The sequence below is a fragment of the Protopterus annectens genome, chromosome 2.part0 (genome assembly GCF_019279795.1).
Source record: "Protopterus annectens isolate FY-2018-M chromosome 2.part0, PAN1.0, whole genome shotgun sequence".
NCBI classification, from domain to species: Eukaryota; Metazoa; Chordata; order Ceratodontiformes; family Protopteridae; genus Protopterus; species Protopterus annectens.
The window spans coordinates 1226895724-1226915741 of record NC_056728.1 but is presented as its reverse complement, the minus strand read 5'-3'; the positions used below and the strand labels follow the sequence as shown (position 1 = coordinate 1226915741).

The 20018-nt window shown below is 38.8% G+C and overlaps 1 protein-coding gene across 3 annotated transcripts in view; it reads left to right on the top strand.

Annotated features, from left to right (window-relative positions):
• Positions 1–543: 543 nt before the first annotated feature.
• The window catches only part of GABRA4 (gamma-aminobutyric acid type A receptor subunit alpha4), a 1254879-nt gene continuing 1235404 nt past the window's right edge, over positions 544–20018 (top strand). Inside the window, exons 1-2 of one of the 3 annotated variants that reach the window (XM_044061404.1) lie at positions 544–1053; positions 1253–1368. In XM_044061404.1, coding sequence (XP_043917339.1) covers positions 962–1053; positions 1253–1368 — 208 coding nt within the window. In that variant the 5' untranslated portion in view covers positions 544–961. Of the gene's footprint in view, positions 1054–1249; positions 1369–20018 lie in introns of all 3 variants that reach the window. The other 2 variants (XM_044061403.1, XM_044061405.1) reach the window with 2 other exon arrangements.

Sequence of the window (20018 nt, the reverse complement as noted above, 5' to 3'; positions counted from 1 at the left end):
TTATATCTGCTCTGTAAATTACACAGCCTTATGGTCAGCAAGCCTGATGGTTTTATTTTCAAGAGAGAGCAACCCATAAAGCAGAAAAAGTGATGCTGTGCTTAACTTAACACATTAAGTGAAGCGAAGCCAACAGTCTAAATGAAAAGGAGCACTGTTGCAAAGTATTCACTGCACTACAGTTAACTGATGTGAGGGATGTAGGGCTTAGTTCTGCAATGCTTCCATATGGACAGGAACAACTTAAATATTAAGCGATCCTAGCAGCACAAGCTACTTTGCAATCCTGGCCTAGCATTTTATGCATATACTAACCACACTGAAAAGCTTTATGTTTAAAAATAGATAAGTAGACACTACAGAAAAACTAAAATCGAAATATGTGACATCATGACTGGTGATTCAGTTGTAATTGCTAGTTATGTTTCATGTCATTGTCTGCAATCCTACTACCCAATCAATCCTCACTAGCATTTGCATTGAATATGTTTAAACGTCTGTGGTTTACTAAGTCAAGAATCAACACAAACCGAAACATAAGCGTGTAACACCATTAAGTTGTTACTACCTCAGGCACTAAACGCAGCGAAACTGAACAAAACACAATAAGTTGTTTGTTTATGTGAGACACAGTGCGTCATGTATCGTTTGGGAAACTGAGGTTGGAAGAAGCAACGGAAGACGCGTGCCAGTAGTCGCTCAATACACTACCGTTAGCAGAATATATATATATATATATATTTGTATTACTGTAAGGGGGGCTAGGGGATTGTGCTGGGTAAATACAAACAAACAACACTCACATATTTACTTAACATTGTTGTGTTCCTGACTAAGGTAGCAAAAATGTGGTGGCAATGTTTTTTCACCATTCTCTTTTCGGTGGCAGCATTTTGCTTGGACAAGCCGTTTGGTGAAGGGGAGTGCTGAGGGGACTGAAGCATGGCATGCAGTAGCAAAGATGGTTTCTGCCATCAAGGAGAAAGCGAGCCTGATGTCCTTTGCTGCTTCCCTTGCAGCTACTCTTTCTTACTTTCTCTGCATGACAGTTGGGTAAGTTCCTAATGCAGTAGCGTTATCCAAAAATAGAAAATTTAACCATTTCTTGTGTAGATGAAGTATTTATTTTAATTATTATTATTACCGCAGTAGTAGCTCAGTATTTCGTCATATAAACAAGCTATACTAAGTACAAAACGCATATTTATTCTTCTGAATTGTCAAGCCATTTATTTTTAAATAATTTCAGTAGAGCAGAACCGTCTGGCGGGAACAAAAAGGACGAGAAATTATATCCAGAAAATTTTACGCACATCTTGGACAGCCTCTTGGATGGTTATGACAACAGGCTGCGACCCGGATTTGGGGGTATGATCTGTAACTATGAAGTGTCCGTCCTCTTGTGTTCGTCCATATAACTGTTGTCCTGCATGAGAATTAGGAGTTTTCATGCCCAACATCAAGCGAAATGATAGCTAATATATAGTAATAAGAATCAGGTTATTACAGTGGCACTGTTACGTAATTTAGACACTGTCTGAGACCTGAAATGCCTTTTTACTTGCAAAATAAAAATAAACCAGGCTCCCTTGGTTAAAGTGCTTACAGATTTGCATACATTTTGCACTGCTTATTAAATGCATGTTATTGTCCAATGTAGAGTAGTTTGTAATTTGATTTTTTCTGCCTTAGGTGTGTACTATAATTCTAAAAGCCTGTAGTTATAAATAGATCAACGGTTTACTTGTGCCTAGCGCTTGCCCTCCTCTCTCTGAAATAAGAAAGTAAACGTAAACATAATCAAGAAAATCAGGAATTTGGGCCTGAAATCATAAACATTTTTTTTCGTGTACTACATACAGTGCTCACAGAGAAAGTTATTAGACTAAGATGGTTTGTGCTAACACTTTTTCGAAGAATAAAACAGCTTATAGCTGTTTAATCTGGCATTGCTTGACGTATTCTTTTTCCACAATTTTTTTTTCCGGAGGACCCAGTTTAGCCTTTACTTTGGCACGATAAATAAACATCTACTTAATGCATTCCAAACAATCTGAACAAACACCCAAAAATGTGAACGTTTTTTATCTGCTGATCCCATAAAGGCCTCGATTTCCGAAACACTTACTCATCTCAGTCTCAAAGCCCCACCTTCCTCTCTCTCTATATATTTTATGGCTAACATATCTACTTCATGTCTCTCAAATGTACAGATTTTCGCAGAATGTCCAGATATTTGCCTGATATTTTTAACCTGTTACTCATAAAATTGTGGTTTCCTGGCAAATCATTGCAAAATCATTGAGGTCTGAAGTCAGAAAAATAATGACAGACATTTGAGATTCAGATCTCATTCCCTTGAGAACATTGATGCAAACGCAAAACCTGTTATTTGATCAACTATAAATATGTAAAAATTGCCCCTATTTTCGGGCCTTTGTCCCCCCATTATTTATGGCTTTACCCAGATTTCTTGCTGTGAGAGGTTGACAGCAATGAGTGCATTCTGTTTTCTTCCTCATAATAACCCCACTTATTAATCTATTTTTTCCTGATCCCTCATTCAGTCATTTTGGTCTTTTGCATTTGTTTATCCTCTGCTGCCTTTCCATATTTACCTCCCTTTTCATTGTTTTAGAGCTTTCTGACTGTTGAAGAAATACACACCCTTCCTTCCTCTCCAAGCTATTCCAGCAAAAATCCTAATTCTTGAACCTAAACTTCCCCTTATATTTGTACATATGGAACCACTGTCTTCTGCTTTATTTTGTTTCCCTGCTTTATACTTTCTCTATTCATTAATATCCTGTTTTCCCTCGCACTCCTTCCCTCTGTATTTCTCCTTAGCCGTGTATCTCCTTATTCTTATGTCAAAGGCTTTCCCCCTTTAATCTTTGTGACACCCAGTTTTTACATTCATCCCTGCTGTTATCAACAGGAATGCATTTCAGGACAATACGTACTCCAGAATAACTCGCATGCAGCACCTTTATCTCTTATGATCCAACTCCATTGCATGCCCAGAATAACTCACATATTCAGTGTTTATATCTCATGATCTCATTAATGTGGATATTGAAAACCTCTTATCCCTGAACCCTCATCAGTTTGGCTTTGTTAAAGGAAGGTTCTGCCTCTGTAACCTTATTAATTTCTTTGAAAAAGTAACCAAAGCAGAGTATAGTGGTTATGCAGTGTATACAGCATATCTAGACCTGGTTAAGGCCCTTGACTCTATTCCCCATGGAGGCATTATTGATAGACTTGTAAATATGAATATAAATCCTTATATCACGTGGTGGATATCTACCTGGTTGTCTGACAGAACCCATGTGGTTAGAGTTGCAGGTGCCACTTCTGAAACAAAAAGAGTGACCAGTGGTGTACGACAGGACTCAGCTTTGGGCCCTCTCCTATTTGGCATCTATTTCTCAGTTCTTCAGGCTAGCACTCCTGCCCTATGTTTAACTAAGTTTGAATATGATTGTAAATTGGGTGTTGTTATTTGATCTTTAGCTGACTCAACAATTGCTCCAACATGGGTAAGACCATTTAAACAGTTGGCGCAAGGGCAGTGGTCTCAAACTATATATAAAAAATGTAACATAGCTAATTTTGGTAGACAGAACATATCCACTTATCATATAGGTGATGGATCCCTCAAATCAGACAGTGTTGTAAGGGATTTAGGCACTGTTCTTGACAAATTCCTTATCATTTGACCAGCATGTCTCCACAGTGATTAGAAAAACCTTTTATCTGACTCATCTAATTTCCACAGGCATCACCATTAAATCTAGAGAAGTCTTAATTCCCCTTTAATTGTATCTTAATAGATCCAATAATTGAATATAATACACCTTTTGCCATGTATTTGTTCCAGAGAAGGGGGTAGTCTCTGACATACATACCTGTCTTTTCAGCAGGTCCTATTTATATCACAGGCAAGGTTTAAGTTTTTAGAGCAAGTATTTCCAGTGCTGTTTGTTTTGTGAATATGCAGGCGGTCCATTAAAGTGGGGTGTGACAATGCATTATATGACAGGCATAGATCCCCCTCAACAGCCTGTAGTAGACAGAATACAGGGCTAGGGCCTTGAAGTGGTTTACGTAGGACATGTTATTTACACTATGTATTCATTTAGTGAGCAGCATCTGTGGACATTCCATTTGTTAGATGTGCCTGGTTAGGTGTATACCAAATGGGACATTGTACTTGATAGGTCTTATGAATACCAAATACAGTGGAACAATGACTTCCTTGGCCCTAGATGTCATACTTTTGTTTATAAGTTGCGCAACATAGAATGATTTTCTCACTGCTGTAGACATATGATGGTCAAAGGTTAGATTACTGTGTGTGTCCCTAAGTCCCTGACTACTGGGTCAACTCTTAGGGGTGTGTTGTCTTTAGGGGTGTGTTGTTAGTATGATAGCTGCCAGGGGTGGATGACTTCCTTAAGGATACTGTTATGCATTTCTTGACATTTGGTTTTTAGTCAATGGCTCTGACACCAGTTATTGTCTAGGTCAGCCCTTCCAGGAGAATATTTGTGTTGGTGGGGGATTCTGTGACTGCTCCTAATTTGCAATCATCTGCAAATTTAGTCAGCCAGCGGTGATTAACATTATCATTGATTTCAGAGAAGTAAATGCCAAAAAAACTTCCCTTCTCATCTTCAGTTTGGTGTTTATATAAATTGTTATCCATTTCTCTTCACATTCCTGAGCCTCTTCACTTCAGCTGCTTTGCAGGTACTTTTATTCCTAAAGCTACATTGTTATTGTCTTTGAGAATGTAAACATTTTCACCACCTGTATTTCATTCCTTTGTTTTTGTGAGGCAGTTGATGCCCCCAAGTGTTAACATTTTCAGTTTTTTTACTGTTTCCATAGACCTGTGTTTCCTTGCTACCACTCAGTCATGAAAATTTGTCTTTATCAGTAGTCAGTTTAGAGTCTTCCTACTTTTCCTCCATGCTTATTTTTCTTAACTACTTCCAAACTGTTGATTGGTGTTCCTGTTTCATTAAAAATGAGACAATAACAACAGCTTCTTTATTATGACCCACCACATCCTTTTGTGCGACTGTATTTCTAAATCCTCTCTGTCATCATACTTTCCTCTGTTTTGAGTTTCTAGACTGCGCACATTTTCTTTCCTTTTGCCATTTTTTAATATTAGGAGCTTCATTGTTGAGTCCATTTCATTAGCAGACATATGACAGCATTTTTACACGTCCATTGAAGCCATACCTTCATAGGTTCATAGGCAGGTACTAGGCTATTAACCCTAGGGCCTATACAAGCCTAGCTAAAAAGGTACCCTGGCTTTCGCCACCCAAGAAAATTATTTTCCTGTGCCCCTGTCAAGCAGAACCACAGACGTGATCCCCGGGGTAAATTTCCTATTACCCATCCAATCATCAAGATTTTTCTTGAAGAATGCTAATGAGGAGCTCTGTTTCACATAGATAGGTAGTCTGTTCCAGAGTATGGGAAGTCTCTGGGACAGGAATCTATCCCTCCAGCATGTTCTGTTTATTGTGGTGTCAAGGTTTAGGTCCCTAGAGCGTGTAGCTCGGAGGGATTGGGATTTCTTTAAGTGGAGCATGTCCAACACCTCTGGGTTTGACATAGCTTTGTATGTTAGGCAGAGATCGCCTCTGAGTAGGCGATATGCGACGGAGTAAAGCTGGAGTTTTTTGAGTTGGTCTGCGTTGGGCATCTGTTTGAGGCCAGTATTCCTCTTTGTGAGGTATTTCTGCGGCCTTTCCAGTTGTTGTAGATGTCTTGTGAGGTACATACCAAAAGGTGGGTTGTACTCTATAATGGGTCTAATGAGTGATGAGTAGAGGGGAACAATGACCTCTTTTTTTCTGGATGAGAAACCTTTTGTGATGAGGTGTGCTACGTAGAAGGATTTCCTGACCACTGTGGCAATGTGATTATCAAAGGAGAGACTACCTGTGTCCCAAGGACTCTTATCACACTTTCGGTGTTAAGTAGACTACCGCCTATGTGGTAGTTCATGGGTACAGAGTTTTTACCAAAGGGGATGACAATGCACTTTTGGCATTGAGCGTGACACCATGGCTTTGACACCAGGCATCTGTCTCAGTGAGGCCTTTTTGTAGGATGTCCACATCATTAGGAGTTTCGATTATGGCTCCTAGTTTGCAGTCATCTGCGAATTTAGTTAGCCAAAGCCCTTCTGTGTTAGCCTGCACTTCAGAGAAGTAGATACCAAACAGGAGAGGACCCAGGACTGAACTCTGTGGTACTCCACTTGTCTCTGGTCTGAAGTCTGATTTGGAGTCTGCTACTTTCACAGTGTGGGTTCTGTCAGTAAGCCAGTTGGCAACCCATCTTGTGACATAGGGATTTATACCTAGTCTAGTGAGTTTGTCTATAATTCCAGAGTGGGGGATGGTGTCGAACGCCTTGGCGAGATCTAGATAGGCTGTGTGAACCACCTTACCCTCATCTATGGCTTTGGTGACTACTTCAAAGAAGTCTATCAGGTTTAGGAGACATGATTTGCCTTTTACAAACCCAAACTGTGTGGGGTCCAGAGTTTGGAGATCTCCAATGTCTTTGTTTATTAGTTCCATGATGATATGTTCCATGGCCTTGCAGACCAGTCTCGTCAGGCTAATGGGGCGGTAGTTCCCGGGGTCTGTTGTGGCCCCCTCCCTTTGTGGAGTGGGATAACCGTCACGGTGCGCCATTCAATGGGCACAAAGCCTGAGTTGAGGCTATGATTGAACATGGTACGTAGGTGGGGTGCCAGTTCATTCTGTAGTTTGTGTAGAAGGCAGCCTGGGATGTTGTCAGGTCCCAGAGATGCTGTGTTCTTGGCTTTGGAGAGTGAAGTTTTTACCTGTGCAGCCGTGATTACAGGAACTTTGCATTCTTCCAGTATAAAGATGGGCCGTTTAGGGGGTGAGAGGGCGGTAAAGTTAGCACTGAACCTATCTGCCAGGATGTTGGCAATATCAGTTGGTTCTGTATATTTAGTGTCATTGTGCTGTAACTCAGGGCAAATCTGAGTGTTGCTATTGAGATTCTTGACATGGCTATAGAATGCTTTGTGGTTGTCTTTAGAATCAGTGGCGATTTTGTTTTCATAACTAGCTTTGGAGGATTTTATGAGGGATCTCAGCTTCTTACTGAGGCTGACCAGGGAGTTCCTCCAATTGTGGGATTTTACTCTTTTTTGCAACAATTTCTTTCTTCTGTTTTAGAGTTTGTTTATGGCAGAAGACCACCAGATTGGCTTCCTTTTTTTGGAGGATAGCATCTTGGTTCTGTTAGGGATAGCACGATCTATTCACTTGTGTAAGTGCTTATAAAGTGCATTTGTGTAGGATTCAGCAGTCGTACCTCTATTGTCCATCTGCATGGGTGTCGTGAAGTTTGCCACTTCTGTCTTAAGAAGCGTGAAGTTGGCTTTGGAGAAATTATTTACAGCTGTTTTCCTAATGGGGGTGGGGGGGGGTGGGAGCGGGATGTGGATGTCTAGGGTGATTAGCTTGTGGTCAGATCTGACCAACGAGAAGCTGAGCTCTGGTGTGGAACACCGGTCACCCATGTTGGTGATGACCAGGTCTAGGATATTGCTGCCCCTGGTGGGGGTGCGGATAAGTTGATCCAAGGCGATGGAATTGATGATTTCCAGAAAACGTTGAGCAAAAGAGCTGGTACATGAGTAGTTTTCCAAGTTAATGGTAGAGTATTTGAAATAACCCATTATTAGAGTGTTGGGTTGTACCTTAATATTTTCCAGTGTATCAAGAAAAGAGGAGTGGGAATCTTGGGGCATGGTGGGGGGTCTTTAGCAAGCTAAAATCTGGATTGCAGTTTTGCCCAGAGTTAGTTCAACTTGAATAATCTCGGATGCATTATGCTGAGCAACTAGCTTGGAGGTGTGGATATTCTTAATGAATATGGACACGCCTCCACCTTTAGTGTTTTGGTCCGGGTTTGGTGGCCGAAAGGTGTGGTATGAATTAGCATTTTGAGGTTTAGACTTCGAGCATTGAGTAGCATTACCCTCAGATTTTGCTTGCTTGTACCTGTTATGGTGGTGAATTTGTCATTTGAATCTTGCCTAAAAAAGGCACTATAGGGGTGGCAAGAGCCTTTGCCAGTATCCGGAATCCCAAGGGTGACAGGTGCAGGCCATCTCTGGCAAAGCAGTGTGGTCTGTCGATCATGTCATCCCAGGCCTAAGCTCTCTCTTTTTACTTGTGTTGTAATGCTTTTTTCCCATCTAGACCCTCTAGGAAAATCAACTCTATTTTTAACTCTTTGCATCTCTGCATTTTTTTTAATTCAGTTTTTCACTTTGAATGCCACACAGTAAAGATCACATCTTCTCTCAGTTACATTCCTATATATGTGCACTTAATCTATCCTAACTGTAACTTATGGGAACAGTTTTGTAAGATGTTTATACTATTTCCATGTTACTTATTTAGACAAAAGTTTCTGCTGTTATTGAACATCTGCTGTGTATGTTTGTATGCAGGTATGGATAACTCACCTTGTGTCGTGGGCTCCTTCTTTCTTTGCTGAGTTTGTCTTCCCCAAATATGTGCTCCTGCTGGTGTTCTGTTCATCATAAGGCATTATCTAGTTTGCCTGCTGCTTATTCCTTCATTGTGTTCTTTTTAATATTTCCTGTATTTATTTCTCTATCCCCATCTCCATCAATTTATTTTTTTATTTTCTCAGTTGAATTTTTACTTTCTCACACCATCACATTTAGCCCTTCAGCATCAGTTGTCTGACGGTTAATCACTTACTGTTTCTTTGGCACTGAAGTCTGCAGCCACTGAATTTCTCAGGCAACTCCTTGTAATATATTCTGCAGTGTGTCCATTATTTCTCTTTCTAGCTCCACTTTGTTCATTTATTTTTATTTGTTCTTCCATCCCATAAATTATGCAGTGTGCTTCTAACAGCTTTATCAACTATGAGCTGAGAATTTATACTTTTTCTTGTTTTATGTTTTTAATAATGGAAAAACTTTATAACACGCCTATATTACAGCTTGTCAGCCTGTCAGCCATCCCCATTTTGAGTATTTGCTTTGGATCTGTAATGTATTGCACTTTGATCATTGTCACCTGTAATGGATTATGTTGCAAATCATTTTATATATCTAATTCATTTTAAAACTTAGTCTTTCTCCAGGAATTTAAATAGCTTATACAATTGAGAACAGCCAGCCATGTGGATACATTTCATCAGTGTAATAGAAACAGCATGGCATAAGATATAACAATCAAGATAACATAAAACATGATTGCCCAATTAATATCAAACTGTGACACCTATTTTGAACCACCTGCCACTCTGATATGAGTAGTGGCTATGTTGTGAGGTAGCTGTTCAGGAAGAAAGGAAAATGCTATGTTTGGAATGCAGCGTTTTCCATCTGGAAGAGTAAAGGATTCAGCTGTTGCTACTGCTGTGTACTGTAAACATGCCTGGTAGGAGCTACAGGTAGAGTTTTTTTAATAACTGTGAGAAGATCCATAATCTTGCTGCCTCAGGATAGGAAAGCCCATATTTCAGGATATCAGGAGCCCAGTCGGATTGTGTTGCAGGGCACGAAAATGGAAAATGCCTCGAGCTAGCGATTACCTGCCTTCACCTCTCAGTTTTACTAACTCCTAGCCACTGGAGGAACAATTCAAGGGCACTTGGTAGAAAGCAATCTCTGAATATCTAGACCATTGGTAAATAAATGTAGAAGAATGTAACATAGTCACTGACAGTATCATCAGTAAGCAGCTTTTAGTTATCAAATTATGTCTGTTTTTGACCAAGATAACACTGATCTGCAAGATCCTATTTCATTCTCAGCCTAAGCTTAATACTAGTATAAGCATTGGATTACAACTAACCCTTCACTTAGTAATGGTTAAGTAATGTACATGAAGGAAAGAAAATGAAATGCATGTCGTGCAAAACAAAATCCAAGCAAAAAAGTCTGTTTAGAGCAAGACCATCAAAACATCCTTTGGTACAAGAGAAGTGCCTTATTTACAGTATGAATGAATTACTCTTTTTAAAAATGTGAATAAGAAATGAATGAAGAAAGAAAAGTAAGGTAGATATTGCAAAAAGACATGTCCAAACACCTACTCCTTTCTAGGATTTATAAAATGATATGTACACCTCTGGCAAGCTCAATGTCACAAACAAGGGAAATAGCTAATAACAAAAGTATTCAAGAATCATTGTAGGTAGTCCAGCCCAGTATGTACAAAGGGAAGTAGGATAGAGCTTTAATATAAAACGAGAGCCTCTAATGTCCCTGCAAAATGCATATCTCAAGAAGTACATTGTGTTATGTTATGCCATCAGTTATAGGAGTTTCATTATCTAGTGGAGCAGTCAGGATATGTGTCATTCTGGTGCTTTGGTCTTCTGGGATCCTGCCTTAGAAATTGGGTTTTGATCCATTAATTGTCCTCACATGGCAAAAGTTCCCAGTTATTAATCCAGGAGAATGGTCCAAGTCTCTCCTTTCAAAAGCTACATGAATCCATAAATGTTTCAGTCTTGCAAATTCTAAAGTGGAAACGCAGTTTTACAGATACAGCAATTTAAAACAGTATTTCAGTATACAGAAATAAATGCAATGTTGCTAAAATTGTGAAAATGAAATGAAGGGCAACATCTTGAACACTGACCAAACTAGACATTCAGGACTGTAAACTCAAAAAAAAAAAAAAAATTCAATGAAACACTTTTAATTGCTTAATTCAAAAATTCAGTCATGTTATGAAATACACTTGAAAATATCCCTTAATTAATAGAAAATATTTAGATAAACTTAAATGTAACGTTCTGTATTTATGCAACCTACAAATTCAATTAAAACATTTCACTGCTTGCAGTTGAGTATGGCAAATTATCTCCCCACCCCCAAAAAAAGTTCTTAAAAAAATCTGAAAACTAAAATAACGTTATTGCAAAACAAGATACTCTGTGCATAAAAAGCAATGCTGCTGTTGATGACTTACCTCCCCATAGAAATAAACAGTATACAGTGGTTAGATACATGAGCACCATATTGTATAAACCTCTTGGGTATCATTATAGGATTCCTGCAGCCATCACTGGTGTTGCTAGTATTTATTTGTAAATACCTGCAATATGTAATAATTATTTGCACAATGGCGTGTCAGTACTTAAAATGGCAGCTGTATCAGCTTGCCCTGGCTGTTAAGATGGATTTGAAATCAGGTAAATTGTGTCATCAGAGCTTGTATAGTGATTACACTGTTGTCATATTCCTAGTGTTCATTACTGAAATTTGTTAATTGCCCTTGCACCAAAGTTTACGATTTGCTGTATTTGTTGTTAGATGCCTTTTAATACAATTGTATCTGTTACTTTGCGGCAAAAAAAATAAACACTTAATTAACTGTTTTCTACCTTACAGAAAGAAAGTTCAGAATAAAAAGTCCTGTCTCCCTTTGAAACTGTTGCAAACAGTTGCTACAGTTTATACCACACATGGAAAAAATTATATGCAACTTATCATGCATGTACTTCTGGTAACAGTTTAAAACATCCTGGATATTGAATGACCAAAAATCAGGACATACATATACTAAGTCCGAAATTGTCATTTCTTAGAATATCTTCTTTCTCTGAGGTGTGACAGTCTTAGAGTTGGAGTATATAAGTTTAAGGGTATGGGGGTCTTGCCCCCCCCATATCAGGAAGTGCGGGGGGACAAACGTTTAAAGGAGAATAGTGATGTTTGCTATATGTTATTTTGCTGTATTTTTGTTTTTCTTTTTTTTGCATTTTGGAAGTTGGCATTGTAAGTCCTGATATTTCAATACAAAGCCTATTCTTTCCTCTGAACTTGTATTTCTTGAATGGAACCTTTATGGGGAATGTCTAGAGAAATAATTATATTTACATTATTGTGTGTCTCAGGCTACATTTATTCAGAAGCACCACCTTTAATGCTGGCTGCTGCCATTGAAATGACACTGTAGGGAGCTGTAACGCTGAAAAGCAGAATGACATCCCCTATCTTGTAGAAAAAAAAGAGAATTCATAAACACTGTCAACTAAAGTGACACAATTTCAATCAGTTACACAGAAGCTATTTCCAAGTAAGGAAAATGGTGCCAGTAGGAAATGTCTAATAACTGGACTACATGACATTCTAGCGTTTGTCCAGCTCAGATGCCATTATATTTTGAGCTGAACCCCAAGTACTTTGTGCAGAAAAAAAGTAGCGATGTTCATGTAGTATTTCAAATTGTGAACCTTAGTCCACAAGAAAAAAAAATAACAGATGTAATGTGATGCTTCAAATGAACCCATGGCTTGGTGCCATTCTACAAAAATAATGAAATTTCTTATTCAGTTTTTGAAACGTAATGATATCAGGTAATTTAGCCTGTTTTATACGTTATATTTTAGGCAAAATAACAAATGTAATTGCCACTAGCCAAAATGTTTGGTATTCCAAAAGCCTTCCCATAAAGATGTAATGGTGAATTGTGTCTATTTTAGGTTTGCTTTTGTACCTTTAAGTGTTTTATTGTTTGTGGTTGTGTTAAAAAAGGCATACGTCATTCTGATGTCACTTTCAAACTATTCTGATACATTCAGGATTTGTGGTGATTTAGGTTAGTAAATGATGCCTCAGGTTCTGAAACAAATAAATTATATCCTATTCATATAGCCAGAGTTTTTTTCTGGTAAGATTTTGAGATATTATAACCAACCAGTTCAGTTGTAGCTCGTAATTGACTGAGGGGTTCCTTTATTAAAACCAGAAGTAAGAGAGATAATGAATACTGTTAGATACTACCACAATGTAAAAATACATTGTCTAATATAACATTGTTGACCTCGATGCATGACATGGCTCAAAAATAAGGAGTATGAATTATATTAAATTTCTATTTGTACAAGCCTCCAATCAGCAGTTCTAACCATCCATGCAAGGGTTCTAGCCGATGACTAAGTTGGAGCTGTAAAAAACTTTAGCTGCTACAGGACAAAACAAACTCTTCTGAAGTTTTCAGATATCTTCCGGATTTGAAACTACATTTAACATTGCTAGCTGACTCAAGAATAAAGTAGTTAGTATTATCATAAACAAGTTATTATCTGTATTTAAGAAAGAAATAGGACTACAAAAGGAGTATTGAGCTATATTTTCTTTAAATAGGAGGGTAAGCAAAAGCAGTCATAATGATTTTCCAAGACACTGCTGGGGGATTTCCTTCCAACAGCTACTGAAAAAGAATTAATGGTATCTTTGAAGAGAAGTATGGAAGGAATTTAGATAATTCTGCTGTAAGACCATCAGTTTCTAGATCGTTATTATTTTTGGGTATAGCAAAAACAGCCTCCATTTCAGGAAGAAAAAATCTAGTTAAGTAACAGTTTTGCTATTTGTCTGGGAGCCATGGCAGTTTTAGACTAGTGAGTTCTGAATTGTCTACTCATGACAGACATTAGCATTTCCACTAGACGGTTTCTTGTAGCATGGGTCAATAGGTTCATAAGTTCACTGGTACTTACTAGGTTATTTATGTGTGAGGATTTTAAGAAGCTTAGCCTTACATTTCCACGGTAGTTTTTAGGCCTTATATTTGGCATACAAATAACCAAGATATAGACTGATCAAGGATATATTAAGGACATTAACATGCTTTCCCTATCAGTGAGGTTAGGGGTGGCAAACTGGGGGTGAACTGAAATTAGGAAACAGGAATTAAGTGAACAGTTGATAGTAAAGAATTTAGTCTAATGACGTGTTAGTGTTATCTATTAAAATAAAAATTATGTAATTTCCTATGTGGTTAATACTGTTTATTTTAATTCTATTAATAAGCTTATTGAATGCTGCAGGAACAACTGCATAATACTCATAATTACAGTTTTTAAAGGCTTTTGTGTTTTTTATCACCAAACTTGATTTCAGTCTGGGCTTAATTCAGCCAGTAAACAATTAAAATATTCTGTCTTGTTTTTTGAACTTCCTTGATGGTGCCCTGTGAACAGCTTTGTAGGTATATTACTTCATTGTTCCTTCATTTTGGCATTGCTGATGTTAGTCCTGTAAGTAGCTTTGCAAATATAATATGCATTGTTCCAGTGTATTTAATCTTCCTGGTGACATCCTATTAGCAATTTTGTAGATATAATACATCATTGCCCTATGATTTCTGTAAGGCTACTTTACAAGCTTTCATCCAGTTCGTGTGCTGTGTTAAATATCATGTGATGTTATTTTCTGAGCTACTAGACTTGAACTTTGAAGAGAGATTGTGTGATATTTTCTTAAAGTCATAGCATTTATGAAAGCATTGTTAGAAATGCAAAACTTTATTTTTCTCCTATGGTGATTGTACAGAAATATTGAGTACAGGATGCTCCAAAACATTACCAGGAAGACGTTCAGGCTTAGTTATGCAGACAACCCTTAGAAGGGAAATGTATAAAAGTATCCTGCTTTCCTTATTACAAACTCAAGAGCACTGAATAGAGAAAAGACCACTGCTTTCAGGAACCCTATTGTTTGTGAACAACAAACCCAAAAGATTGCGGATGTTCTGTCATGGCAGCCTTACTTGAAGAAGAGCGGGAAGGTGAGTGCTGCAGTTTTTTTATCTTTCCTCTCGTCTTCAAGTCTGTGCAAGCTTGGAGATGGTATATATAGTTCAGAGGTGCAGGGGCTTGACCCCATGACAGGATGCACAGAAGGGCTGCCTCCCTGTTAAAATGTAGAGGATTGTGATTGGGTCTGTGATCCTTACCAGCTTTTTGTGTTTGAGCCATGGATGTCAAGAAGTTCACCTCAAGAATGAAGGCAGAGTTGAATCTTGCCATCCATGTCAGGAACACACAAACAATGGTTATGATCTGAGACCTTTTTAACTTTTTTTGCTTCATCTACTACCGCTTGTAGAAACAAAATGCAAAGTGCTTTACTTGCCTTGAAAGCTGGTAAACACTTAGTGAGCACTATCAGGTAGCAGCATACCCCTCAGCTTTTTAACTGAGAATTCTGGGGATGGAAAGAATTAAAATCAGAAATAGGTTTTTAAATATTGCTCTAATTCATTTAAAAAGTTAATAAAACTACAACTTTTGCATTATTATACATTTATGAACAATAAGAAGTTTAAATCTCTGATTCTAACACTTTGACTGCAGTCCTCAGTGATTTACTAGAAAATGAAAAAAAATATATGAGGGAGAGAGCAAAAATATGAAAAAAAAAAGTCACTGACTCTTGAGAGGCATGGACAGCAGGCTGAAACAAATCGATTTTAACTTCTGCTGCCATTCTTTGCAGGCCAGCAATGTCCATTGTTAGTCCCTAGCATGAGATTAGATCATAGGTTGTTACACATTCCCAGGCATTCAGGTCTTATCCTGGAGAAGTGTTTAATGAGTTTGTAATGCACGGAGCTCGGTAATTATGCTTCAGTATCCAGAAAAAGACAAATCAGTTCAGCACTTCTATAGAGTGAGATCCGATTTTAACATATCTTAAGCACACACTGCTTCAGTTGTAAAGACTGGATATCATACTAGGCATTTAAACCTGCCAGTACTGACCAGCAAACAACAGCGACAGAATGAAAAACAGATTTGTTTCTGCTTGCTGTCTGTGCCAGCGATGTGTCCATGACTTTTTGTAACCTAACAGAATTTCTTACACTGTCTTTCTGACAGCACTAGTTAAGTGTCTAAGACTGTGAATGCCTGTAAAACACACTTTATTTGTAACTAGTAGTACATAGAGCAGATAACGCACCATGCATTTCAAAGAATTATGATGGGGATCACTAATCATAAATCTTTATTATGTATTCTTGACATGGATGCCAAGATTCACCTCTCAGGCTTTGCTGTTGAAGTAAATTTCTTGAAATTCATGTCTCAAGCATATAATAACCAGGTTATGTTGAGCGACCCACTCATAATCCTTTATGTAGTGCAGTGATTATGCACCAATATCAATTAAAAAACAACATAGTTTAGTTCTGTTCTAGCACAAGACACAATCTTAACAATGCTTAGAAGGGTGCTTAACACTTGTCTGGTGCTAGGCACTACTATCTGAAAGTTCAGGCCAACAAACAACAATGGCAAAACTTGAAGCAGTTTGTCTCAACTTCATTTCTGCCTGCTGTCTTAGAGGATTATAGTCAGTCAAAACAGAGCAGCTTCCCTTAAGCATAGAATATGTAAAGATATCTCCTGATGTCTCTTTGACAGCACTTGCCTTCTAATTTAGCAGTTTTGAAAGCCAGCAAAACACTTTTTTTTCTGTAACTCGTAGTACATAGAGCAGATACATCTCCATGTTTTCTGGAATTCATCAATTCCAACTTATCCACACCCCCACCAGGGGAAGCAATATCCTAGACCTGGTCATCACCAGCATGGGCGACCGGTGTTCCACACCTGAGGTCAGCTCCTCGTTGGTCAGATGCGGCCACAAGCTAATCACCCTAGACATCCACATCCCGCTCTCACCCCCCATTAGGAAAACAACCGTAAAAATTTCTCCAAAGCCAACTTCACGCTTCTTAAGACAGAAGGGGCAAACTTCACAACACCCATGCAGATAGAAAATAGAGGTATGACTGCTGAATCCTACACAAATGCACTTTATAAGCACTTACACGAGTGCTTGGATTGTGCTATCCCTAACAGAACCAAGGTGCTATCCTCCAAAAAAGGAAGCCAATCTGGTGGTCTTCTGCCATAAACAACCTCTACAACAGAAGAAAGAAACTGTTGCAAAAAATAGTAAAATCCCACGATTGGAGGAACTCCCTGGTTAGCCTCAGTAAGAAGCTGAGATCCCTCATTAAATCCTCCAAAGCTAGTTATGAAAACAAAATTGCCACTGATTCTAAAGACAACCACAAAGCATTCTATAGCTATGTCAAGAATCTCAATGGCAACACTCAGATTTGTTCTGAGTTACAGCACAATGACACTAAATATACAGAACCAACTGATATTGCCAACATCCTGACAGATAGGTTCAGTGCTAACTTTAGCCCCCTCTCACCCCCTAAAGGACCCATCTTTATACTGGAAGAATGCAAAGTTCCTGTAATCACGGCTGCACAGATAAAAACCTCACTCTCCAAAGCCAAGAACACAGCATCCATGGGACCTGACAGCTTCCCACGTTGTCTTTTACACAAACTGCAGAAAGAACTGGCACCCCACCTAAATACCATGTTCAATCATAGCCTCACCTCAGGCTTTGTGCCCATTGAATGGCACACCACAACGGTTATCCCACTCCACAAAGGGGGGGGGCCACAACAGACCCTGGGAACTACCGCCCCATTAGCCTGACGAGCCTGGTCTGCAAGGCCATGGAACGTATCATCATGGAACTCATAAACAAAGACATTGGAGATCTCCAAACTCTGGACCCCACACAGTTTGGGTTTGTAAAAGACAGATCATGTCTCCTAAATCTAATAGACTTATTTGAAGCAGTCATCAAAGCCATAGATGAGGATAAGGTGGTTCACACAGCCTATCTAGATCTCGCCAAGGCGTTCGACACCATCCCCCACTCTGGAATTATAGATAAAATCACTAAACTAGGTATAAATCCCTATGTCACAAGATGGGTTGCCAACTGGCTTACTGACAGAACCCACACTGTGAAAGTAGCAGACTCCAAATCAGACATCAGACCAGTGACAAGTGGAGTACTACAGAGTTCAGTCCTAGGTCCCCTCCTGTTTGGTATCTACTTCTCTGAAGTACGAGCTAACACAGAAGGTTTTTGGCTAACTAAATCCGCAGATGACTGCAAGCTAGGTGCCATAATCGAAACTCCTAACAATGTGGACATCCTACAAAAGGGCCTCACTGAGACAGATGCCTGGTGACAAAGCCATGGTCTCAAGCTAAATGCCAAAAAGTGCATTGTCATCCCCTTTGGTAAAAACTCTGTACCCATGAACTGCCACATAGGCGGTAGTCTACTTAACACCGAAAGTGTGATAAGAGACCTTGGGACACAGGTGAACAGTAGTCACTCCTTTAATAATCACATCGCCACAGTGATCAGGAAATCCTTCTACGTGGCACACATCATCACTAAAGGTTTCTCATCCAGAAAAAAAGAGGTCATTGTTCCCCTCTACTCATCACTCATTAGACCCATTATAGAGTACAACGCCCCTTTTGGTATGTACCTCACAAGACATCTACAACAACTGGAAAGGCCACAGAAATACCTCACAAAGAGGAATACTGGCCTCAAACAGATGCCCAACACAGACCAACTCAAAAAACTCCAGCTGTACTCCGTTGCATATCGCCTACTCAAAGGCGATCTCTGCCTAACATACAAAGCTATGTCAAACCCAGAGCTGTTGGACATGCTCCACTTAAAGAAATCCCAATCCCTCCGAGCAACACGCTCTAGAGGCCTAAACCTAGTCACCACAATAAACAGAACATGCTGGAGGGATAGATTCCTGTCCCAGAGACTTCCCATACTCTGGAACAGACTACCTATCTATTTCAAACAGAGCTCCTCATTAGCACTCTTCAAGACAAATCTTGATGATTGGATGGGTAATAGGAAATTCACCTCGGGGATCACGTCTGTGGTTCTGCTTGACAGGGGCACAGGAAAATAATTTTCTTGGGTGGCAAAAGCCAGGGTACCTTTTTGGCTAGGCTTGTATAGGCCCTAGGGCCAATAGCCTAGTACCTACCTATGAATCTATGAATGTACTACAAAGAATTATGATTGGGTCTGTATCTGTAAGCTTATATTATGTGTTCCTGACATAGATACCAAGATTCACCTTTTGAGCTTCTGTCTTGCGTTAATTTCTTGGTATCCATGTTTCAAACACGTAATAAGCAGGTTACAGTTGGAGACCCAGTCATAATCCTCTGTATTTTTCACAAGTACTGGAGTGCAATCATGGTGTTCCATGTACTACAATTTTTTTGACAATCTTGGGTGTGTTGCTGCTGCTGCTGCTATTGCTGTTTTGACTAGTGACTTCTACAGGTTTATATTTTGGCTTCAAATAAGTGCATGTTGGTTAAACGAGATATGAATATTCATAGTGGTCCCATACCTATGAGTATATAACCAGTGCTAAGCAGAGGAAATTATTTATTTTATTTTTATTTATTATTTTATTTTACATTTGTTGACCGGGCTAGTCCAACTGGATACATGTTCATTTTCAGTAGAGGCCCGCGGAGATAAGCTCCATTAAGCTAAATAGATTATGAAATAATAACAATGATAAAAAATAATGAATTACAAGAAGGTACACTATAACAATATACTAACAAAAACATTTTACATGAGTATCTGAATATAAGATGGGTTTGCATTATTAAAAGTGAATAAAAGCAATTACAGAGGTAAAAAAGAGCATTTCACACAGTAGAAAGCTTAAAACTAATCACAGAGAAAGCTAGCAAGTAATATCATGTTGTGTGTTAACTAAGAGCACATGATTTTAAGTAGCTTTCACATTCTGCAGTCCAAGTGAAAAAGTACATGGTGGCTAGCTTTCAAATTCTACAGTCCAAGAGCGACAGTAGCTTATATATACATGGTAGAGTAGTTATTTTGATGGTTTAAACACAGGGATAGATTCTCAGAAAGACTAGTCTAGTAATAGCATTCAGTAAGCTAGTGGCCCAACTAACTGAGGTCAGGAGAGTGGTATGCCCAGAAGCCTGAAAAAGATAGTGATAAGAGCATGGAAAGAAGGAGGTTATTAGTCAGGGTTAGAGCATGGACATAGCCACTGAGTTTTAAGGAATGTTTTTAGTTGCTTCTTGAAAAGTGTTGTTGAAGAAAGAAATGTTAGTTCACTGGGAAGCCTGCTCCAAATTTTTCCCAGAGAGTTAGAGAATAGACAGTCACCTGATTTATTATTGGCTTTATGGGTGGCTACTAGTAATTTGTTAGCTGAGCGTAGGGTTGTGAG